At 37.6% G+C, this 26,279-nt stretch overlaps 1 protein-coding gene across 3 annotated transcripts in view; it reads right to left on the bottom strand.

Moving 5' to 3' along the window:
* Positions 1-26,279, bottom strand: part of CNTNAP4 (contactin associated protein family member 4) — a 223,157-nt gene that overhangs the window by 63,505 nt on the left and 133,373 nt on the right. For all 3 annotated transcript variants that reach the window (XM_073225716.1, XM_073225717.1, XM_017667920.3), the window contains exons 8-12: positions 24,328-24,586; positions 17,285-17,434; positions 12,397-12,568; positions 7,060-7,166; positions 4,079-4,198 (exon numbers count right to left, since the gene is read on the bottom strand). In XM_073225716.1, the coding sequence (XP_073081817.1) occupies positions 4,079-4,198; positions 7,060-7,166; positions 12,397-12,568; positions 17,285-17,434; positions 24,328-24,586 (808 nt within the window). The remainder of the gene's footprint in view (positions 1-4,078; positions 4,199-7,059; positions 7,167-12,396; positions 12,569-17,284; positions 17,435-24,327; positions 24,587-26,279) is intronic.

Here is a 26,279-nt window from a genome sequence, read left to right as displayed (position 1 = left end):
TCAGGATTAGCAGCTGCGGGGGATAAAGGCAGGTAAGAAGCTGCTGTGTTACGGGAAGCCAGGGAGACGAAAGGAGAGAACAGCTAGCCTTCCGGAGCAAAACGATGCAGACAAGGTTGCGCTTGAATAATGAGAGATGGTTAGTAACTGTCTTAGCTATTAAGAAGGGCTTTATTACTGAAATCCCTGAAGTAAAAATAATTTTGTTATGGTAAGTCTTACACACTCCAGCCTTCTCATGGAATGATCACAGGAGCCCTTATCTCAGAATCACAGCGGGGAGCTTTTTAATAGAGCAGAGACACAGCCCTTGGTCTCTAAGCTTCCTGAGTCAGTGAAACTAAATGCAGGGGTCCTGGTCCTGGTGCAGTGGGAAGGGAGAGCTTAAGCCGCAGAATGACCATTGTCACAGAAGTGTGAAAGCCACTGCTTTAGTGCTCATCAATTTTTCCCCACTGAAACATTTATCTATAAAATGCAATCTCTGATAATGAGATAACTTCTTGAACATGAAACTATTTCATTATAGAAAAAACAATCTGTTTAGTGTGGAAGAAAAAAAAACCTGTATATTTCAATAGGGATGGCCACTGGGATTCATATTATCCTAATTATCTTAAAATTATATTTGGAATACCCTGTTTAGAAAGAATTTTCAGTCTTTAACATAGTTTAGGAAATTATCCATTTGAAAGAGATTTTCTTTGTATCTTTTTTTTTTCTTTGTATCTTTTAGCTCACAATGCTTGGCGGTATTGGTTTGACATGAATTCTAGACTAATAACTGGACTTTTAAGTTACACATGTGCAAGCTACCGATTCCGCATTTTGTCTTGTGCTCATTACCGTTACACCTGAGTTGCATAACTAGAGGATATGTTATTGGCTACAAGCAATGAGACATTGATAGAATGTGACTTTTTCTAGTGGAAAAATTTTCCAGCTGGGAGGAAAGAGACCAAGGTTTTGTTCCTGATCCATCCCAAATGATCTTTCACCTGCCTCACTGAGCATCCCTGAGTCTTGGTTTCCCCATTTGCAAAACCAGATCAATAAGGAACTGTGTCAAGCTGCAACATGTATTTCTCACTGGGTTGTTACGTTCTGGGAGTGTCACTTTTGTTTGAATTATTTCAATATTCCAGAGCTTCTGAAGACACTTAGCTGTCTCCTAACTAGATTATCTGGGTCTCTGCACTCAAAAGTTTGGTTTTCAAATGGCTTTAAATTTTGTGGATGTCTTCTTTTTCATCAATACATTTTGATAATTTACTAATTCACCTTTACCCTCTGTGCGTGTCTATGTATTTATATATGTATTTACTTCAAGTCTCTTAGAGTTTCTAGAGTTGGTGTGTGGTTTAGGTGATTAAAATAAGGAACATCAATTAGTAATGTAATATGATGAAGTAAATGTGGATTTAATAGAAATGAAATAATTCATTCAATAAAATGAAATTGATGATATCATTATCATTTAAATAGTGAAATATGCATATGGCCTATAAGCTACTGAATTATTACCCTTTGAACCTCTGGTCACAATATCATATATGTGTATGTGTATATAATCAATCTACACTATTTGTGAATTTGGTTGCTCACTAAAATGTATTTATAACCCCAAAATCAATACTCAATGCACTCTCATACATCTGCAGACAGGTAGGAAGCTGCAAAAGGTCTGAATCACCCAACATACACATATCCCGCTGAAGTTAAACAAGAAAACGTTGTCCCCTTGTTTCAGAACTCATACAAATTTCCTATTTGTGGTCTATTTAGTGCCATGTGTTTGCATTTCTGTCTTTATGTTATGTGCCTGCCAAGAAGACATGTTACATAAGCTCCGTTCAGGTCTGAGTTACAGTGCTGCTAGCTATGAGTTCACACTAATGAATCAACAATATGTATTGAGTAAGGTGTCTTTAACCTGAAGTACACATAAAACAAGGCTATGTGTTGATTGGTTGATGAGAATGTTGTGACCAGAGGTTCAAAGGAACCTCACCTTATTGCATTTCCTCCAGGAGCAATGGTCCAGTGTCTGCTAACTCAGAGTCTATTACTTTATAGAATATAGCTACCATGGATGATGAAAATCATACATGTATGTGTGCACATGTGTGTCTGTCATGTGTTTTTTCAAGCTTTAAATATTAGCAATATTTATCAATTTAGAGGAATCTGATTTACAGAATCAAAACCTCATAAAGCAGGTGCATGTGACTAGTTCACAATGGCATTTGTGGCAATGCAAGATACAGTGACAGACTATTAAATCTCACTCACGACTCAAGCTACACAAATCGGAAAACTAAAAAGTAGTGAACCTTCCTGTGTAACACCTCCCGCTGCAACTTAATGTTTCCTTTTTCCATTTATTTTGCTCCATGAAACTTTGACTTCTTAATACAGTGCTGTCCATTGTAAACTTTCTTCAATAATGGAATAATAGGTGGCTACTCTGCAGTTAAAACTTGGCCAGTGAGAATGAAGAACTGGCAGTTTATTTAATTTTCTTTTAATGAATTAGTTTAAATTCAGATTTGTAAAATTTGTTTCAATTCATTTAGTTTTATTCATTAATTTTAATTAAATTTGAATCTAATTGGGCATTTGTTGCTGGTGGTTACTATATTGGACAGCACAGTTCACCTAGAGTCCATTTCTTTGTGTTTGATGATGAAGGAATCAAGATTCCATCTTACAAAATTTATATACAATTTTCCCCAGGCACTGCTGGTTGAAAACAATCTTTCCTTTGATACGTCAGTGCCACCTTTGCAATAAATCAACTATCCATACATGACTGAGTGTGTTTATTGATTCTCTTATTTTGTTCCATTGTTCTATTTATTATCCTTGTGCCAGTCACACAGTTTGCTGAGCCTGTAACATCTTTATATCTGGTAGAATTGAGTCCTTCAACTTTATTTTTCACGACTGATTTGGATCTTCTTGTTCCTTCAAATTTGCTGATAAATTTTAGGATATGTTTGCCAATATTCACCAATTATACCAACCAAAAAATAAACATTCTTCTGGAATTTTAATTAAAGCTTGCACTGAATCAATACCTTGTTAGGAAGAATTGACATTTATACCAGAGTGAATTTTCTCATTATGACAATTTCGTATTTCTCCATTTACTTATGATTTTATTTTCTCTCAAGAGCATTTTATACTTATCTGTGTATAAGTCCTGAGCATCTTCCATTAGACTTACTGCAATGTATTCACATTTTTGATGCTATTGAAAGTAGATTCTTCTAAAATTTCCTTGTTTGATTGCTTATTGCTGGTATATAGAAATGAAGTTATTTTTTATAATAACTTCATATCCAGTGATGATCCTACATTTTAATAGTTTATCTGTAGATTGTTGAGAATATTTTCAATGTATCACCTGCTCATCTATACATAAGGACAATCTTAGTTCTACCTTTCCAGTATTTATATCTTTCATTTCTTTCTCTTGCTTTGTTACACAGGCTAAGATCCCTAATACAATGGTGAAGACTGAGAGGAGCAGGGATGAAGCTTTCACTGCTTCACCATAAACTGTGATATATGTTGTAGGTTTTTTGTGGGTACTCTTTAACAACGTAAGGAAATTATCTTCTATTGGTAATTTATTGAGTTTTCATTTTCTCTTTAATCATGACTGGATATTGAATCTCACCAAACATTTGCCCTAACTATTAATTCTTATTTAGATTTATGTAAATAAAGAATTCAAGAATAAAATTCATGTTTACCTACAATTCAAAAGTAAATATTGTTCAAACCTTTCACACGTATCAATCTTCTCAGAGAAATAAAAGTTTCTCTCTTTTGTTTTGGAACTAAGTAAGATACATTTACTATTAAATACCACATGCATAGAAAATAATGACAATATTTTAAATCTTTATCATTAAACTATTTTTTAAAGATTTATGTTAGATTCTTCTACTGAACTATGTATTTTAATCAAGTTACAAATTAGGTCAACTTTCTGCTTGTTTTGTTTTAATTCTGTATGTTTAAAGCATTTGCAAAAACTTAACTACTGAATGAAAGTTGATTAACTCACCAGTCATGTTGCAATAAAGGAGAAATGGTTCCAGGGGACCACTTCCATCTGAATCTATATAGTAAAACCCTGAAGTATTTCCTCTATGCTTATAGGCTTCACAGGACTGCTCATAGATAGCTGTAAAAAAAAATGGATCATCATAAATGGAATAGTATAAAATGAATCTCTTCAATTTTAATTTGGACACAAAATACTCCAAGTCTCAAAATTTAATATGTACATTACTAACCAGGAGAAAAGGTAAAACATACTTTAAAACAAAACTCATTCTTTTTTTTAATTAATATAGATGAAAGGTAGACAGAAAAAAAGAGGAAGAATGAGCTTATATTTTGTACCATTTCTTTTTTATCACTAAAGGAATATGAGATTACTTAGTCAAAAACGAAAATTGAGTTGGTTTTTACATTAGGTGAAACAACAAAACAAAAATGATGTGTTTTAAATGTAAAGACACTTATAAGTATAATGCGACATCCACTTTGGACATCCATCCAAATGAAGCCTTCAAAATTCAATTTGAAATTTCTGTGTCCAGTATCACCTGGACTTGTATCTGAAGTCCTCATATCTGAAGCATTACTGCAATCTCCTTAGATAATCTGCCGCTATCCAATAATTATGCAATAGAAACATTTCAAATAATGCTGTAATTATTCTCCTTTCTCACATCAAATTATCTATAGGTAAAATCCTTCTTTTCATAAAACAAATATGATTTCCAAAGCTCCTTATCGGTAATTTTAAAAGTAATTTACAAAAGGTATTTTTTTCTAATGCTCTATAATGAGAATTTAAGATAATTAAAATGCAAAGCAGATGAAATATTTATATGAAATATGCCCTCAAATGGTCTCAGTGTGTTTTGATCCATAATTGAATGTTTTTAATTATATGATTATATATTTGCCATGTACAAGGTTTGATATTAACAACTGTATATGATGCACACACACACACACTGAACACTTAACCCAAGGTACTGATAATTTCCATCAAGACCTTTATTTTGTGAAATGAAAAAATACAACCCTTGAATGTCCTTCCCTTGATCTATTCTGAATTTTTGAAAATTATGTTAATTAGTTTTTAGACAGTATGAAACAATGTGGTTTGTTCAGTGTTATGGAAACTTTAGATAATCAGACTTCTCCACTTCTCCACAATGTAATGGTTTTATTTTGCTCCTATTTATATTATATAGACAGAAATATAAGCATGGATTGTTTTCTAGTCACATTTGTATTTTATGCAGTGAAATGGACATGTAAAAATGGTTAATTTATACATTTTCACATGCACATACATAGGTTTATAAATTCCTTGAAAGAGGCTGGCAGGACATATGCATAACTCAGGGGTGAGGCTGTATTTAGAAAGGGCACATGATGCATGGGGGTAATTTTGGAGTACCTTTGCTCTATCTGTATTGCTTGATTTTTTATTATATGACTATTTAAAATACCATTTTATAATAAAACCTTTTTCAAGACCCATCCCTCCGCCTCCCCCTACTCATGCTAACGATAGTGCCAGCTTCACTGTAATCAGGCTTAGCATCCTAACCCCATTTCTCAGAAGTCATTGGTAAAAAAACAAAAACCTTCAGCTCCATTTAGACTACCTGCTCAAGAACCTAATAAATTAACTTAAAAATGGGATCAAACTGTGGGCCACAGATGATATTATCTTATTATTTATTACATGACTTTTTCTTTAAAGCTGTTTGTGTTTATATTTTGATTCAGTCATTGGTAACAAAAACGAATAGTCAATTAAGACACACTCAATTAGCTTTCTGTTTTGAGTTAGTTACTACAATTGGGATGATGGGGGGTATGACAAATTAAAATACCCTCTGCTGACTGGGTGACCTGCACCAGGTAAGCTGGCCTTTGGCTATAGTAAGGTGTGGCTTTAGCAGCAGCAGGCATTCTTTATGATGTCATGAGGCCCCCCAATATGTAAGCTGATGCCCCGCGGATGAGGCTGCCCACAGTGCTGGGGGCATTAAGGCGCGGGGCTGGGAGCTCCTGCTCGTACACTCTCCAGCATGAACTTCTGAGGGTCCCTTGTGGTGCCTCCAGCGCTGGGAGCCCAGGATCCAGATCTCACCTCCAAGAAGCATGCAGTGAAGGGATGGAGAGTGGGGAGGCTGATGCCTCTGGACCCAATACCCTTGCTCAAAGTCAAGGGCAGGGGAGATAGTGCGAGGAGTTGCTCAGCATGTCAGTAATCGCATGAAAAATTGGGAAGGAAAATAAAAGGGTATTGGGTCTCCCCATCACTTGGACTGGACAAGCAGACAACAAGATGACATGAGTCTTAAAACACATGCAAACCATTCATCAGAAACAAACGTGTGGAGAAGAGCATTGGTTGCTCGGGAGCATAACCGCAAGCGCTCACATTCTCACTGCGCCTCAGCTGCTTACGGAGCCTCGGGCAGGGTGGCTCATCTCTCTCCGTTACCTCATGAGAAAACTAGGGGTAACCATAGTACCCACCTCCTAAGTGGTCACCAGAATTAAATGAATTGGGAAATACAAAAAATACTAGCTCACTACCTGGCACTTAGAAAGCACTCAATAAAATTAATGATTACGATTAATACCATAATAGCCTCATCTTCCTCATCCTCATTCACAGGGTTGCAAGAGAACTTAAGGATGACTTAAATTGTACTTCACACTTACCCTCAGCTAATTTCCGTTTTCTATCTGTATCGTCCCTGTGCCCGCTATCCTACTCCTTCCTATCTTGTTTCACATCACATATTTCTCTAAGTTACCTTGACTACTTTACGAAGAGGTGTGGATTAAAAATAAAGTAGAAATCAACCGGATGTTAAAATTCAGGGCTTTACATTCCAATACATGGTTGCACACACCTGGACATACACACACACAACAATGAAAAGGGAAATGCAACAAGGAACTCAGAACAGAGGCAAGAACAAGCAGATGTGTTCGGCTTACAGTTGTGGCAAGTCGCTCCCCTGTAACCAGTGTTGGCACAATTGCAGTGAAAGGTGTTCCAGGACTGGGAGCAGCCCCCGCCGTGTTCACAATAGTTGGGCGAACACCTTAAAAAAGGTGCAGACATGGTCCTTATTTTTCATTTTGAGATATCATAAAATATTGATCATTTACACATGGTCATGAGAAAGAACAAAAGAACAATGTCAACAGTAACGGAAAGAGCAAGTGTAACATGACTAATGGTCATTTGGCCTTTCGTTAAGGTACTGTAATCACAGAACTAAACATCAGATCAATAAATTCACCAGATTTCAGCCAATTCTCAGGTAGTCGTGACTGCTTAATTTTCAGCATGTCCTACTACATCAGCGTCCTCTCTTTTCTGTCAGTGATATAACACCGATTCATATATTGCCAGAAATGCCAGTGCTCACATAGAATAACAACAGTGATTCACTACATACTCATTTACTACACGGAATACTTAGAGGAAGAAGGATTACAGAAGGGGGAAGGAAAGAAGAAAGTGGGAGGGAGGGCGCAGATATCCGGCAATGCTGACAGTGTGTTGCGCAGACACACGAACCCACGCAGAGGGTCAGGGGCTCTCCGGGGCTGGACCAAACTCACAGGGGCTCCCAGGATATTTTACATTTTCAAGAGAAATACAGGCATACTCAACATCTGTCAAACACTGGCCATTACTGGCTTGAGGCCATTCGGTTGCAACATTAGATTGTGACACATTCCTTTTAATGATGTCCTGTCTTTGAGAAGCTAGGTAGTAGTAGATAAAAACTTTAAAAATTGTATATATAATATTAACATATTTATATATGAATATAAAAATCATTAACATATTTTAAATACATTTATGCATTAATATAACTTAGTTTTGATATATTAATTACATACAATATATACTTTAATTATTAATAAAAGTCCTAGTTGCTGATCAGAAAAGGGCAGAGCAGCTTATTCTTTAACGGACTACAAACCATGTTTTAAAAGGGGGCAGATATAAGTGGCTATAGCTAAAACTCTAAAGAGTGAATCTTTCATTAATGTGATTCATGTGCTATTTCTATTTGATCTGCTGCTGAAAATACTGACCCCATTTTCCTTGATTCTTGTTAGAACAGACTTTTCATATTTTTTAATTACAGTGTGAGAGACAGGGTCATGGGTTTTATTTAAATTCACTATACAGTAGTTCTGTTTGATTACTGGTGAGTAACCTGTGACAGAGTGCATTGTATAGTGAAGTACTGATTATTCTTAAATATTCTAAACAATTTATTTATACTTTTCTCCTCACTAGTCCTTCCGGTACAAAGTAAAACAATCCATCAACCCATTTGCTCTAGCTTCCAAAGCTTTCCCTTAGACATTTCCATCATTACTGCCATTGCTTGGGAGCTTCAACAACTGCCTACACGAACATACCCAAACCGGAAGTGACACGTACGATCTTGGTTCATCCTGATTTCCTGTCCATTTCCATTTAAATTTCAAAACACTTTCACATAATGTGGAACTTGCCTGGAATTAATGATGGTGAGGTTAAAAATCTATATAACATTATCACATTTAGGAAAATTAAACAGTTAGTACTTATGGATCCTAGGATAATGGTAAGCACCTGAATTCAAAGAGCACATACTTCCTCAAAACTGTGCAATCGCCAAAAACCAGCCCCTCACCTCCCACCCTACTCTCTTGGTTCCCCCCCACAAAAATAAGTGAGCATTGTCTTCAATACTGCAGGGAACAGAGTAGCACCACAGTCTTCAAATCAGCTGTCAGCAGGGGATAGCACCTCACGTGGGCCTAAGGGAGAAGCAACAAGGGCAAGCGGAAGGGGTCCTCGGAGGAGAGGAAAGGGAGGTGGGGGGCTTGGAGGAGGGCAGGAGGGAAGGTGGTGCAACGCGGGCCTGACGCCCCGGCCCCACACGCAGGCGGTGGGGGCACCGGGAGAGCAGCTTGAGGGAGGCCCAGAGGCTGCAGGCTGGGGGCCCAGGAGGCGCGCTGGGCCTGGCCAGGCCACCGTGGGGAGCGCCGTGACCCAGCAGCCGCTTCGTTCTGGCCGCGGCCTCTGTATCATCTGGACCACAGACACACCACGCCTCCTGCCTTACTGCACTCCGGAGGGTAGGTGGCGTCAGGGGAGACGGCGGCCTCCCCACTCAGTTGATAATCTTAAAAAGTTGGTATCAAGAGATATATCTATTACTATTATTTAATACATAATTAGGTTCAAGTGACTTAAGAATTATTTATGCCCTGATAACTGTCTCCCCTGCCCTGTCCCACTTGGGTTTCTGCCACAAGACACAGGGACATGAATGGCAGCTCCCTCTGCAGCTTGCCCTCACCCCCGTCGAGGGACTGACTGCTCTCACTCCTGAGTAATCCCCTCCCAGATTTCCTGACTAACGACTGCCCCTGAATGTCTACAGAGGACAGGGGGTGGGTTTCTAGATGAGTACAAGTTTGTGTATATATAGCATGTGAATGTGCAAATGATCCATGACTACGTGTGAGTGTGGAAGAATGGTGTGCGTGTGGGTGCATGTGTACGCATTAATGAGTGAGGATGTGTGTGAATGTGTGTGTAAGGAGCATGTGTGAGCTGACCGTGCACTAAGGTGCTTTGATGTCAGTGAGCACACAAGCATGTGGGTATGCATGACAGCCTGTGCGATGACTGTGTTAATGTATATAAAGAGTGTGTGTGAATGGCTGTGTAGCTGTAAGCACATGTACAAATGTATGTACATCTTTATACTAGGTTTGATCCAACTTAAAGTTAGTTACAGTAAAAAAAGATCTACATTGTTTAAGTTCCTGTCAGATTAATATGTTTTTAATGTTCCTGTTTGTTTTTAATTGCAATTTATTAAACATTAAATTATGTGTTTATTATACATAGATTAAACATTAACCACAATAAAAGCTCATGTGCATCCAGGGAGGCTGCACAGCATGGCAGGTAGAGCGTCGGCAGGGCGCTCCTGGAGCCGGGGCTGAGATTCGATGCAGGCCCCACATCAGATCTTGGCCATCTGAGCCAGTTACTCAACCTCTCTGTGCATCTGCTTCCACATTTAGATGAAACAAATACTACCAAGAACAGATTCTAGGGGCTTTGTGAAGATCGATTTAAATACATGCTAATTAATTAATTTAAAATTAATTTAAGAACATAGTCATGACACAGCCTCCCACACACATACACATTAAAAAATGCACACACATATCTAAAACACCTTATATATCCACACAAATCCTTACACACATGATCACACAAGTCCTCACACATCAACCACACATATGCACATGCACACACACACACTCACACACATATCCACACCATCCCTTGTAAGTTCATGCACACTCAGTGCCAGACTCCTTACAACTCACACCATCCTCACACACACTTACTCACACACAGAAACTTAAATATTAATTCATGTTTAGTGCTTAGAATATAGCCTGGTAAACAGATAAAAAAAAGCTCTATTTAGTAATGCTTTGAGAGCTATATTAATAGTTATAGCATGTAACACCAAAATAAATGGATATGTTTTTTCTTTTGAATATAAGAGAATGAGCTTAGAGATACTTTCAGAAATTTAAATGGTATGCAAATATAAAAGTTACTTTGATTTTTGCTATTAAGATGGCCAGGTTTACCATTAGCCTATGGCTTTTCTTAAAAAACAAATACATACAGTCTGGATCCATCCATAATTTGCTATTTCTGATAAGTGTTCTAAGGTGTGGTTCTGAAACCACACACTGCCCAGTGATGCTGTATCACACCCGACTTTACAAGTGTGGCCCCCAGAAAAGAGGCAACATGGATTCCTTGGGTGAAAGGACAGCTTCGGAGAGGCCCACATTAGAGAAGGACGGATCCTCTTGTATCAAAGTGTTCTGCAGTCTGAGATAGTCAACCTGACTCTCATTCACAGTGTGGATGACCCACTGGTGGCTGAGGGCCGCCACCCACTGTGGGTGAGGGCTCCCTGCCTCTGTGAGTGTGCTGGCCCAGGGGACCTTGCTGCATGCCTTTCCCCAAACAGGAATTAAGTTTCCAGAACTGGTATGTCTGGAACTATGGAGAAGTTCACTGTCATTCAATCCCCAAATCAAACCGATTGAGGTTTATTGTCTAAGTTCTCCCTTTATATATTATCTTTCATTACAGGAAGAATTATTTTATCTATACACTGGGTTAAATAAATAAACATATATTTGTAGAGGAAATGATGTCCTTTTGATCTGTTGCTAGATAAGATTATAATTATTTTTTCTACACATATCACAGTATTCATGAGTTCAAAATAGGATCAATAGACATTGATAGAGTAAATTGGGTCAATCAGATATAATAGATGTATGTTCATGTTGATAAAATGTTTCATGCAAATAAAAAAATATTTTTAAAGCTCAGAACTTATGTTGTTATTCAAAATATATATATTAAGCACTACTATAGGGTAGGAGCTAAATTTGTCACATTAATTCTTTTCTTGATCTCTAATAGCCGTGACATTCCATTGAACTCAGTAATTAAAATTAACAGCCTTGATAGTAAAGCATGACTGGCTAGATAGTATTTGGTTATAGTTGCCCATGTCTAAAAATACTTTTAAATTAGTAACTATAGTTATTATTTCAAAAGGTGTCCTCTACAATTAACCCCTAACTATCCTGTCTTACACTTGCATTCCTGTTGAAACTACCAGATCATCCTTATACCTGGACCAACACTATGGCACCAAGCTTTTCCAGAAGGGAGGTTCCTTTCTGTTTCCTGGCAGAGAAGGTAGTCTTGGCTTGTTGAAGGTGCACAGTAACCAGTTCGATTCCTATGCCTCTGAAAACACGACTCAGCTGTCATGGAAGCAAAAACCAGTTGGATAACTGACAACACAGGTACCTACAGTATCTATGGTACCTGATGACCAATATTATTGTTGGAGTGTCCTAATCTGTTGAGTTTGATGATATATAGATGATACGTCTGATACCCATCTAAACTTACAGCAGCATCAACATTATCTTTTGTGATTTGGTAGCATGTGTAAATAAAAATAACATGGCCACATGTCTTCTATCTAAATTATATCACTGGAAATAGGAGGTATAAAACTAAAAGTGCATTTTTCTTACTTTTAATGTGAATATAATTCACTTCCCATGGAAGAGAAGATGGTGGAAAGAGGACAGAAAAATGTTCATTTTATATATATATATATTTTTTTAGTCTGCTGCCAAATGTTTGGAAATGGGCATGTCACGATAAAGAAGTAAGACGGCCCTTACCTGTCTGTGATCCCACATGAGTCTATCTGAAGGTCACTGAAGTTTCCAACAGACCCGTGCTGAACTGAAATCAGATCGACCTCCTTGTTACTAGTAGATATGAGTCTCATACATCCCTGAAACCCACCAAATGGGTTTTTACATTTAGATCCAATGCTCTTGTCAGGACAACCTGATAAAAACAAAACAAAGTAAATCAGGATATGGCATAATCAAGATTCAGTGTCACAGAATACCTCGTTGAAAAAATTACAAGAAATAGACATTTGATTATTTTCTTAAAATTAAAAAAGGGAGGAAACACCCATTGTAGTTATGATTAGTTTGATCTAAGTTGCAAATTGCAAGTCATACAAAGTATTTACCCTTATTACCATAGGATTCACAGGGGATTACAAATGTTATAGTAATTATGTGCAAGTATATTAACTTGATTCAACTTTTTAAAATACACATATTAGTTCCAGAATCCTAAACATGTTAGCCAGCAGTATGAAATTATGTATAACTTCAACACAGGAACGTAGTCTTTTGGAGCACAAAAGAAGAGCATAAAGGGTGAAAATGTGCACTACAGGCAAGAAAAGATAAGTAATGACATGCCTTTGTCTTTAAAGCTGTTTGGAAAAGGAGTTATATTGACGTGGAATAGAATTACCAACTATTTATTTAATTAAATACTTTTATTTCCAAATGTATATGAGAGCCACGTATACATGCATTTTAGTAAATCATAATGGCTTAATGTCAAAAACGATTCACTGTTCGATTGTTTATTCTTTGTCTCATGAAAGAATGCTTATATTGATTTTTTTAAACATTTATCTGAAACCTATTTCTAATTTTTTAAATAACAAAGAATTATAACATTAACTTTTATTGTCTGGAATTTAATTATGTTCTAAGTGTTTATACAAGTGAAATAAATAATTTTATGGAGTAGGAACACATACATTATGCTTACGTATTTTTCATTTATCTTTCTTTTTCATTATGGCTGTCAACCACTGTTACAATTTCAAGGAATAAGAAATGATTCAGTAACTTCCTAATTCCTGTACAATCCACCCTAGTTTTCTACCTGGGAATTTCCATTATAATTTAATATTTTAACTGAGGAAATTTCCATTTAATGCTTGTTTTTCTAACAAAATGCATTTACGTGGCAAGTAAAGGCCAGGATGCATGTTTAAAACTGTTATCAGGCACACTAAAGTATTACCCTTCAGCTGACAGAGACTCTGCAGTTTCAAATTCAATGTATCAGGAAAAGGTGATGAAAGCTTTCTGAGTGTCAATTTATTGTACATGGTACTACATACACTTTCAGTGCTTAAAATTCTTCTGGGTATAAGATATGGTTACCATAATCTCAATATGTTTTCTAGATGACTTCTTAACCAATTAAGAATGTTAAAATAAAAACTGAGAGGATAATAGTTCAATAATAAGGGGCAACTACAATATGCCAGGAATGTAAACAGTTCTGCTAATCTCCTTTTCTCCAGGTGTTGTTTCCTGACACATTTCAAACTATTTCAGAATAAAACAAATTGTGCAATATGCCTGTAGGGAACAAAATTAAGCAAACTCATAGCCACAAGGAAAGGTCATGGAACTTTAATGAAAGCACACCATTGTATCATGGGGCACTTCACACTCCCAGCTACAATGTTTAATAAGCAAGAGATTCTAAGAACAAAGGAAGGTTCAAGCTAGGTTAGTCTCATTAGTCCGTGATAACAGGCATCCAAAAGTTAATATAATGCAATAGCAGAGTGAAGTTTGGCACTGAACCGGTTTGAGATGAAAGTTCTAAAACAAGAAGATTTCTGGGGAATACTTAATGCTGAATTAATGGATGGATCCATTACTAGAGGCAGTCAGCATGTTAAGCACCTCTGAGGATGACAGATAAATTATCACTCTATGTCACTGTACCAGAAGTGAGATGTCGGCTTTGACTTCACGGTGGTATAGCCAGTTCACTGGATGCATAAGGTTTGATTTACACAAGCAGGGGTGTGAGGATTCTGCACACAGTTCGGTACCTCCAGCTTGAGCCGCACAGTGCGCTGTTCAATAGCACGAACATTGCATACGGGAATAGATGGAAATTAGACATGCATCCATCCTCAACCTGAAGAACCCAGATTGCAAATTTATAATTTATAAATGATAAAAGCTGAGCACAATGCACCACTATGCAGTCTGACTTTTGGAAAAGCACTCATTTGACAGGGTGAACAAGTGAAAAGTGACAGACAGACAGTGAAGTCTGTTTTGGTGTGGCGTACAGGGAATACTGTGGTTCCAGCGCAGCCTGCTCTTCCAGCACGACAGCCATGCTCTAGGCTGGCCGGGACGGAGATACAGCCCAGGCTGTTGGAATAGCCTGCTCCTTTGCAGGGGGCACTGCAGCCACATTAGACTGAGTATGCTATGAGATAACTGGAAACTGCAGCTGAATTTAGAGAGAAGTAAAGGAGGATTGATGGAAAGTATCTCAGAACCTGGGGTATTTATTTGCTTAAAGATAAACTGGCTGAAAAATTAGATACCAAAGAAAATCTTCCACTTAGATAAAGTGGATCCTACTGATACAGGAGACCCTCAGCAACACAGAACAGAAGGTTTTCTTTGCCCTGGGACTCAGGATTTCTCGTGCTAAACTTGGGAAGAGTTGGTCACCCCAATGTCAGTAGCACTCACGCAATCAGGGTGCCATGCCCATGCTGCATGGTGGGGACCCTACTCTAGCCTTCTCCAGCCATACTTTTGCCTGCAGCCCCAGGACACCTCCTGGGGGAAGTGATGTGCCACTTGGAAGCCCCTCCCCTCCAGTCCACTTGCAGAATCCAGAATCCCCAGCCCAAAAGCCGGATGTGGGCTTCCAGGGGAATGCCATCCCCCTACCAGTCCCTGAAGGCCTAAGACTGGGAAGAGGAGAGAAAGGGGGAGCAGAAGGCCTTCTGGTTTCTTTTGGACCCTTGCTCCCAACCAGGGAAATGTTAGGGCACCCTAAGTTTGCAGGGCATGTAATTAGGGATCACAGAATCTCATGCCAAACATATTTGGGTTCTGAAGGTCACCATTTGAGAAGATGATTAAGTAAACAGAGATATCTAAATAAACCTGAGATTGGTTATTGTTTTTAAGTCCTGGACTCAGGATTTTATTATGGATGCTTCCAAATTATATTGTTTAGGAACTTAGGACCACAGCAATAGACATCAAATCATCAAGAGCATGAGGGAGAGAACAGCCCCCAAATGCAAGACAGCGCTCACCTGGGGAGATGAAGGGGTGCGATCCTGGGAGGGCAACTGGGGATCAGTAAGACCGCCGTTCTAAGCTTGGAAATGCATGTGTAGATGTGTATTTAAAAAAAAAAAAAGATTATTCTTTAAAATGCATACATGAACGTGGGTGATGTGTAGGAGACAATACTGATTACACCCACTTTATGCACAATTCTAATTTGATAGAATTAGATAATCAGTCTATATGAGGCCTCTTCTCTGCCCTTAAGAAGCCAACAATCTCATTAAGTAGATTATAAAAAAAAAATGCATACATGATGTAAGATGTGAGCAGCAGAGGAAACCAAGTGAGGGTATATGGGAACTCTGCATATCTTTGCAACTTTTTGAAAAGTTTACACTTTTGCCAATTAGTTTTATCCAGTCTTTTTTTTTCACATTTAACAATATGCCTATTTTTTTCTTATCTCTTTTAGTGCTTCCAAATCTTTTCCTTTGAAGTGAAAGTTATTGGTTTACATTGTTCTATATATCTGTATCATGTATTAAAGGAATGTATTCCTATGGATTGCCATAAAATCAATCATACATTCCATGAGGTTTTATAAACAACTTGGTTCAAAAAGAACAAATCTCACTAAAAAAAAGTAATTGTATCTTTTAAGATTATTGGCACCATGCTGCCTTTTACAGTAGTAGAGTATGTAGGGGGTCTTCTGTTTGTTCTTAAAAAGGGTGAGCAATGAATGGCCTGGGTGCTTACTGTGAATTCTTAGAAAGGAATTTGTTCTTTTTGGATGAATATAAAAGACTGGGCTACTTCCACCAAATCCAAAAGTCATTCTAGACAGAAGTTAAGTATTAAAATTCAAAATAACAGTAAGAATACACCTCAAGTCATGATCAGAAATGTCGTACTATTAAGAGCCTTACAACTTTGCCTTTGTAATGGCAAATGCCATTTTATTTTACTTTTCCAGTGCTAAAGATTCACTTCCACTTCCAACAGCTCCTTTTCCAAGCTTTCAGATTGATCAAACATCCACTGGGCAGGTAAACGCTTCATTTGTTTTGTTCTCTAAGAGAGATGGCCTGGTGTTGAAGGCGGCTGCCCTAATTTCATCAAATGTATCAGAACATTACTACTTAGCAATGAGAAGAGGTTTCTATGGCTAATTAAGTTAGATTATTTGCCCATTGGCATAATTTTGCCCTTCTATACTGGGCAGTAGGAAAGCAATAAGGATGCTCCAGAGGAGCTAAGAGGCATGATCAGGAAAACACTGCCATAAAATCAGCTAATAAAATCAGAAAAAGACATATAAGGGCCATTTAACACTAGGAAAATACAACAAAGTTTGAAAGTAAGAACTGAAGAGGGTGGCCTATGGAATCATTCTCATTATGGAAATTGTAAACATAAGTAAATCTACCTCAACGAAACACATTTGAGGTCATAGTGTGTCACCTCAATCCACTCAACATTTCCATGTTCAAACCGAAGTGAGAAATTATTCTGTAGTATTGATTGGTTAAAACATGATGGCATCATCCCCACGACACACGGGTAGTAACTGCAAATGTGGTCCAATTGGTCATACAGCCTGACCTCTTTCTTCTCTCACCTCCAAAATAATAGGTGCCACCTGAAAAAATCTGCTCAGGCCCCAGGGAAGGAGCGGCAGAGACCATGTGACCGTCCACCACCACGCTCAGGTGATTCCTTTTGGCAGATAAGGAGACGGAATGCCACTGCCCGTCACTTAATCCAACACCTGGAGGAGATAAAATCAGTTAACAGAGGTATTTCTTGACAGTGGACAGGATAAGCAGTTGGTTAGAAACAGCAATATACACATCACCCAAATAAGTACAGCACACACATCTATTAACAAAAAGAAACAAAGAAAGGGAGGCGAGTGGGAAATCGGGGCCCTCCAGTGGGAAACGGTGATTATTTTCCTTCCTTAGGAACTCAGTAAAGAGAACAAAATTCCCAACTTCGGACAATGTCAATGGCTGAAGTTTTTCAATTATTTGGCACAGACCAATTTTCTGTATCCATGATATAATTTACCTTTTATGGGGAGGGGTTTAGGAGGAGCCCAGATGTTTTCAAAATTCTGTTTTACCAAAATTCTATTTTCTGATTTATCTGCTTTTTTACATTTTTGTGTAGTCATCTCTTATACCATTAAGAAGAATATTTAGCAAAGCATATCAAGTCAATCATTACAAAACTATTTGAAAAGATTATCGATAATGAATCTTGAAAGTTTACCCAAATAATGCAAACTCAAAAAATAAAGCAATGTGCAAGACCACATTTACACAGCTGATCTCTGTAATTTGCAGATTCCATATTTTCAAATTCACCTATTGGCCATAATTTATTTGTAACCCCCAAATCAATACTCAGGGCACTTTTGAAGCAATTTACTGAAATGCATGGAGAAAAATTTGAGTTGACCAAATCGCATGTTTCCAGCTGAGGTCAAACAAGCAGATGTTTCCTGTTTCAGCTGTCATAGGTAAATGTGTTTTTCATGTTTTTGTGCTTTTTGTTGGTGATTTTGGCACTGAAAAGGCCTGCAAGCAGAGTGATGAAGTACTGTCCCATGTTCCAAAGTGCAAGAAGGTTTTCGTGTGTCTCACAAAGAAAAGACACGTGATAGATAAGCTTCATTCGGCATGAGTTACAGCACTGTTGGCTGAGCATTCAATGATAATCAATTAACAGTAAATACTAAATAAGGTGTCTTTAAACAGAATCACACATAAAACAAAGTCATGTATTGATTAGTGGACAAAAATATTGTGACCAGAGGTTCTCAGGAATCTAACCCGGTGCTTCCCGTAGGAGTAATGGCTCAGTATTTACTAATTCAGTGTTCACAGTAACTTTATAGAACATAACTACTGTGAATAATGGGAATTGTTTCTATATATACTAACAATTCTAGCATATATAATTCTAATTATACTCCTAATTTTTGTATAAATGTGCAAAAGAACTGCAAGGAAATGTCCCTACATATAAACAGTCATTTTTGCATATGGGAAAATTGTGGGGTTTTCTACTCATGTTTATATTTTCTTCTGTATTTTCCAAGTTTATATATCATCAAAAATCAAAGTTTTGTTATCACCTCTAAAAAACAACCTCTAGTCCCTCCTAAGGTAGTCTAGTCTTCATGAATCTGGGAGATGATAGCCTTTCCTTTTTAAAGGGAATTAAGTCAAAAAGGCTCTGTGGCTGCATATTCAGCAGACAGATGGAACCAAAGCATCCGTATTGCGGACTCACCAGTAAGGTTTACGTCCACTGAATACTCAACTCTGTATGACTTTGTAGACCAAATTAGTAAACAAAAATATAAGTACTCTATTAAACCCAAAGGTCATGTGCCTTTTTTCTGACATTATATATGATTCCTTTATTCACCCAGCTATTTTTGGCCACAAGCTTTCAGACAGAAAAAGCGTAGAAGCTCCCTTAGGTGATTAAGCTTTCTGCCCTGGACTTATTTGTATAATACGAGTTCTATCCTGGACACCGAAGTTCATTTTTACACTACATCCATGAAGCAGAAAAGATCTTCAAAGACCCAACCCTGGTTTAGTTTGTGAAAGCGAATGAGAAAGGCCTGAAGAATGAAAGATGAAGAATGTAGGTTAGATACTTGAGACACATTTTCTAGGAGTGAATTCTGAAAGAGACGACTGAATAGACTTACATAGTCCCTGTAGGTATGAAATTGGCCTAAAATAAATCAAATGTCCCAGATTTGTCATCCAGTGCTTCCTTTAAGAGGATACATTTAGGGTGAAAATCCTGGTACTGAGCTTTGCGTCACCCACAGACCCTTCCCACTCTCCCCCAACCACACTTCCTCAAAGTCAGGATGTGCCTATAAACATAACGTTACGTGTGTCATTTTATTTTAGGCTTTCCAGTGTCAAGGACAGAGCTTCTCAAACTAACTGTGGTGACAGACATTTTCTTGTCCCATCTATTGCAGACGGATGCTTCTAGAGAATCCAATAAAAATTAATTACTAAAAAGTTACATGAAGAAGATATATAACATACAGCCCACTGGCCTTAGATGTTGCAGGAAGATCTTATTGCTGCAGTTTCTTCCATCACTACGGAGGCCAATTTAGATTAAGCATGAAAGTCTGCCTGGATAGCCCACTCTGTAACTTGACACAGTGAAATGCACTCACTTCAGCAACTAGGTTATGAAGTTGTCTGCGTTTGCAGGGGAACCTTCAGGAAGTATTGTGAGCCTCACTTATACTAGTTAGACACTGATTGCCAATGATAAGAGACTTGTGACCCATTGATGGGATTCATTACACAAATAATGAAAGACCCACATAATTCACTTCACCTAACTCTACATGACATAAAGGAGAATTTTTAAATCAGATCTTTTTTTTTGCAGTATACAACTCCTCCCCACTTTTAGGTCTGATGAAAAGTGAGCCCCTTTCAAAGGTCACATCACTGTGAAAGAAGGGAGGGAAAAGGAGGAACCATAGATTTGCATTTTTTTGTGTTTGTGACATTAGGTAGCTAACTGCTAATTCTCGTTTACTGCTCACCACTCAGAACTTTTGAGTCTGGGGGGAAGAAGAGGCACATAGTTCGTACAATAATGATGATGACAGTTTTACTGAACTATCATTTGTAACAGCTCCTGTGTATGTTACATGTGTGGTGTTTCTTAATCCCCCACACTGCTATTATTATTCTCATTTTAGATATAAAGAAAATGAGGTTCAGGCAGGCCAATCCTATCACCCAAGGTCATATCCATCTGGGGAGCTGATTCTAAAACAGACACGCTTCTCTGTCTGTGCATCAGGTGGTCCCTGTTATATTTTTGTCCATGTTAAAACTAATTTTGAGAAAGAGCTGGAAAAAGGCCAGGTGCTCTCCGTGAGGCCTGGAGTGGGGTGAGAAGTCGGCACGCGAGGCCAGGCCCTGGTGCTCTCCCGCTGACCATAGACAGTCTCCCGGCACACCAGCAACAGACAAGGTCACCCTGTGGCTACAGTGCATCGGGACCAACAGCATCAAGGCGACTTCGTCATCTTGTCTGAGTCTAAGCACAGACAAAAGCAAGGCCACTGTGCAAGTCACAAAACACCAAACTTCCTCCCTGGAGAACATGAATCACACCTGGTTTTTCTAAAAATTATTTACCAATTACAACTTAAACCTTAGTTCATCGCTCTGTCCTTCTAGTTGTGATTTACAAAGATATCTAGTCACGCAATTACCCTCACTTCCCGGCAGCACTGAATCCAGGGGCAATTGTCCTCTTCCTTGAAACCTCCTCCCAAATCAGCTAGCACAGCCCCAAATCCTGTAATAAGTGATCCCTAGCACCTCTGTGTTAAGACCCCGCCATGGCTCCCCAGCGTGCGTGTTCCCGCTGCAGTGAGCCACACAAACCCAACTTCTTGATTGCAGGCACGTCACCGTGGACTTGGGGTGGAAACACTGGCAACTCCACGTGGCAGAATGGCATTGTAAATGGAAGTGTTTGCAACTGCAGGTAGCAGAATAGGATTGTTTATCAGGACTCTCCCTCTCCCTCTCTCTTTTCCTCTTCTCTTCCCTTCCCTATAATTTCTCTCCCTTCCACCTTTCTGTCTCTGTCTCCCTCTCTCTTTTTCTCACCCTCTCAGGCCAATCACATAAACACACAAAATACGGAAGAAGCTACCAGGTTTCTCTCTGCCACCTTGTATATAATCTTCTGGTACCAGTCCTAAATTGCTACAGAAAGACTGTGACAGCTTAGCCACCACCATGCTCTCATAAGACTGTAGCAGGCACCCACAGAGTTAGATGCATAAAGAAAAAATAAGATTCTTTGCAAAGACGCAGAAAGTAATTATACATCGGCTACTGCTCAAGGAGCAGCTGAAGGACTGTGTTTGTTCCCAGATATTTTTTTCAATGCTCAGAAAGAATGCCATAAATTACTATATCCGTCAACTACATACATGGATCAGAATGAAAGAACCCAGCCACCAGATAGCTCTTGTCAAGATGAATATATGGAGGTCACTGGTGTCAGTCATTTTAGGGGAAAGTGGGAGTTTCAAGGAGAGACAGGCTTACAACCTGAATGTTAGGAAAATTCCAACAGTGAAGGGACGAAAGGGGAATAAAAAGAGGCTTCTCCTGGGTGAGGCAGATCGAAAGGGTTGCTCCATTGCCAGGGCCACAAGATCACACATGCCTAATAAATGAAAAATGCAGAAACATCTCATATTCTGTAATCCTGCATCTGCCATACCCTGCCTGTGAGAGCAAGAAGTTTGGGTACAGGCCTGATTTTCACCTTTCAACAAAAGTAGCAGGAGAAATGCTAAAATCAGAGTCGAAATCTTAAATTTGACAATAAAAACAATAGGAAAATATAACTATTGTTCGTTGGGTTCCTGATGCCATCTGAGTGATTTTTACTTTAACATCTATAAAAGTGTCAAAGACTGAAAGTATCTTGTGTTATGAGAGATTTGTAGTACTGCTAACATTCTTTAAGATTTAGACTAATATACCTTTAATATTTCGAAAGTGATATAGAGAGACATAATATTTTCAAAGAATTCTAAGTGACAATTTGCAAAACTGTCCATCATATTAAAAATTTAGCCTGATAATTCGAACATTTTCACAATTCAGTTCTTTCTCACCACAATTTAGTTTTTATTCCGTCACAAAAGATATAAAACTTTGTGTTTTTAAAAGGTGTTAAGATTAGTAATGTATATTTGCAGGAGCTAATAAAAGTTGAGTCATCCTCATAAAATGGAAATATTCAACATTAATTTGGTACTAATCCATCCGTAAGTACTTGATTCTCTTTAAAGAATCATTAAAATCCATCTTGACAACTGATTTAATTATCAAGCACTGTACATGCGAACATACCCCCATGACAGAATAAACGGACTACCCACCCAACTACAACTTAGTTTGTTTTCAAATGCAAAAATGTACACACTTCACTGAAACTAGCAAAAATTAGTACTTTTAAAGAAACTGGAAAAATGGGGATGGGAGAGTTGGTAAGTAAAGGCCTACTTGTGTTATCTGAAGTATAACAATTTTCCTATATTGATATTCATATTTAGCCTAGACTCATTGTTCACTAAAGAAAGTCATGCTAAACCATATGATACCATAATGGATTGTACTATATAAGGATTTAAACATTAATTTAGAGATTTTGAAATCAGTCAAGGTGTTCTATATAGAGGTACACCTAGTAATTTATTAAATATATGTGCCTGTGAAGTGTTCAGAAATGAACTAGCTTCATAGGGCTCACTGCAGTAACATTGTATTGAAGCAGTTTCTTTATGCTGAAAATTTGGCTAGGAATATAACCACTTCTAAGGATGTCAAATAAATCACAATAAACTACATATTAATGACAAGCTTACATTTTTAGGCCTTCATTTCAGGGAGTCTATTAATTATTAATATGACACTGATTAATTTATTTCCTTTTGTCAAGCCTCCAAATCTACCACATTTTGAGCATTACATTAAAATGTCACGGCCTAAAACCTCTTAAAAATTATAATTAATATTGAATTACCAGCTCCCTCATTTAAACTGCAGTGATAAAGGGACAACAAAAAAGATATATAAAGACTAGGTATTTGTGTATCCATTTATATACCTGTTTTTCTTGTATTTAGTTTCCAACTGTACTTTGCTGATTTTCCTCTCCCAAATTTTATTAATTTTGGTCATAGTTAATATAGAGGAGTAGTACAATGGCATGTTTAAATTGTTTTTAAAGATCATCTATTACATTGACGTAGCAATTTACCCCAATGTGACCTCCAGTTGCTTGGCTTGGGTGTTATTCCATATATATGAAAATGTGATGGAGATTCCTTGTCAAGGACTATATAATTTTAATGAAGAGACAAAAATATCCGTCACCCAACGCACTGACCTAAATTAGACACCAATTTTCCAGATATTCACGTAAGTCTCCTTAATTATATTACTTCTAATCATTAAAATGATATTGTGTTGCCTAGAAGTGGAGAAAATTCTATTTGATGCCCAAATGAGGACCTTTGTATCTTTGCATCATCTCCAAATATATCCAACTCTGGGCAGAATACAGCAGCCAGTGGAGTTACTTTGACTCAGTATTTAGGTTTGAAAGTGCACGCTAATACAGAGCTACAGATGCAGGAGAGATGTCTCCCTTTCCCTGCCAGACAAGACTAATAGCTGTGTTAAAGCCTAGTTTTCTGCTGAAGTCACTCAGTTAACTTCTGGGCCCATTTAAAAGTCTTTCAGATTTTTCCCAAAGACACATTTCCTTGGGGTATGTTCGTTTATCTGGAGTAAGCAAGAGAGACATGGAAGGAAATTTCTATTCCCCTATAACTATCATGTTGGTTAATAAGAACTGCTAGTGTTGGAGCAGTATTTAAAAGGAAATTGGAATCAACTTCCTCTAAGGAAGAGTACAGATAATCTTATTAACTCAAATATTCATTTATTGAGCACATATTAATTTGGGGGTTATGCATAAAATTTTATGGAGAAGGGACAGAGAGATAATGAAATCTTTTGAATCCACATGCTTTGCCTGTGGGAATACACGTATTACCTGCTGTGATGTCACTGGGCAACTTTCCCGGCTGATAGAGAGTCAGCTTAAGTTTTCCATCTTTAAGAAAGAGGAGGAGACCCGAAGCCAGCTGAAGTTCACTGAACAGCAGAAGGCCTGCCTTATTCCAGGTTCGAAATTGAAAACTAGAAGAAACCTCGTCCTCGCCAGAAGAGGCTGGCAGCGCTAAGTAACTCCTGGGGCTGAGAAAAGTCACAGGCACAGATTGTGACTGTGAACAGGAAAATGACACATTTCCCTGAAGATAAAGTAAAAGAAAGATCTTTAAGAATGACTCACATCACGTTAGCAGTAGTAAGTGAAATATTTACAGAGGCTCTTGATCAATTTCAAATTATCCTCAGTCAAAACAATGACAACAAATTGCTATCAACATGAAAATTGAAATCCTTGCCATCTATCGGGATGGTTCTTCAAATCTGGTGATATTACAGTCAGGCAAATCTTTCCCTGAGTTCGGAGTGAAATCCCTTTCATTCTTCTATCGTTGGTGCCTTTGGCTTCAAATCCATCCCATAACAAAACCAAAATTAATGAGCTACTGTTTTTCTTCCATACTTTTTCATATTTTTCTGTTCCCACTGAATGACATACATACAGCTTCAGTTACATGCACATACAACACTTAAGTGTTTATGGATATATATATGTACACACTAGGCACTGTTTTACAAAAGTGGGAGTTATATTTTATGCTGTTGACTGTATCATGATTTTATCACTAAAAAATGCCTTATGGAGATCTTTTGGAGGTATCTGGCATAAGTCGAATTCCCTCTTTTTATTGATGGCATAACATTCTATTACGTGAATGTTCCAATTTTTTTTCGATTGTTTTCCTGATAATGTGCATTCATTTCATTTCCAGATATTGCCTCTCCCAGCAATGCTGTGATAAGTAACTTTGCATCCTTCTATGTGCACTCGTATTTTGAATTCCACAGAAGAGGGTTCTAAATACAAAACGGTATGTACCTATATGTTTAAATAAATATTCCTAGCTTCTTTTCCAAAAAGAAAAGGTTAAAATACTGCATATTTCCACCAGTAATATATAAGAATATCCTCATCCCACCTCCTCAGCAAGAGTATTGCAGAGCTCCTAAATTTACACAAGTTCAATGACAAATCACCATAGTGACATATCATTCTTGTTTATCTTACATTTACCTAATGGTGATACTGAGCCTGTTCCCTGAGTTTGCTGCTTTTTCGGACTTGCATTCCTGAATGTTCTGTTCATATCTTCTGTGCCTTTTTCCTTTTTTCCTTTTTTCTTTTTTTAGGTTTTACACTGGACACTATAACATACAATGTACCACTTACATTCCATTTTTTTAAAAATCTTGTCTTATCATTTTGCCTTCACCATCATATTTACATGTATTATATCCCTTCTACTTGTTTAAAATAGATCTTCAAGAAACATTAGAATTTAGAATTGCATAAATTTTCATCAAAAGAATGTACATGAAAAATTACCTTGCTATTAGAGTAAAATACATAGTTAAAGATTTTAAAAATCTTTAAGGTCTGAATTACTTAGAAATAATTAAGCATATTCCTTAACACGCTTCAGAAATGAAGATGGATGTTCTCATTTTTCCTGAAAACAACCTCTAAACAAATTCTCCAAAAATAGATTTAATAAGTCCATGAAATCAACATTATTTAGAAGGACACACATTGGCATTAGAACATTTGATTTTGGTTAAACAAAAACATTTGGCTATATTGTAGTTCTGCTCAAAGTGAATTAGCTTTCATCTGTGGACAAATACCTTATTCCAATGAATGAAACAACAAAAGCTAAAGAGTAAACTACATAGACCCATAATGTAAAGGCAATTATAAGAATAACAAACGTAAAAATGGAAACATTTTACCAGCTGCGGTTCGGGGCTTGGCTGCCTTTGGACAGCTGCCTGCCG

The sequence above is a fragment of the Manis javanica genome, chromosome 17 (genome assembly GCF_040802235.1).
Source record: "Manis javanica isolate MJ-LG chromosome 17, MJ_LKY, whole genome shotgun sequence".
NCBI lineage: Eukaryota > Metazoa > Chordata > Mammalia > Pholidota > Manidae > Manis > Manis javanica.
The sequence above is the reverse complement of the archived record's forward strand: the minus strand, read 5'-3'. Positions and strand labels throughout refer to the sequence as shown.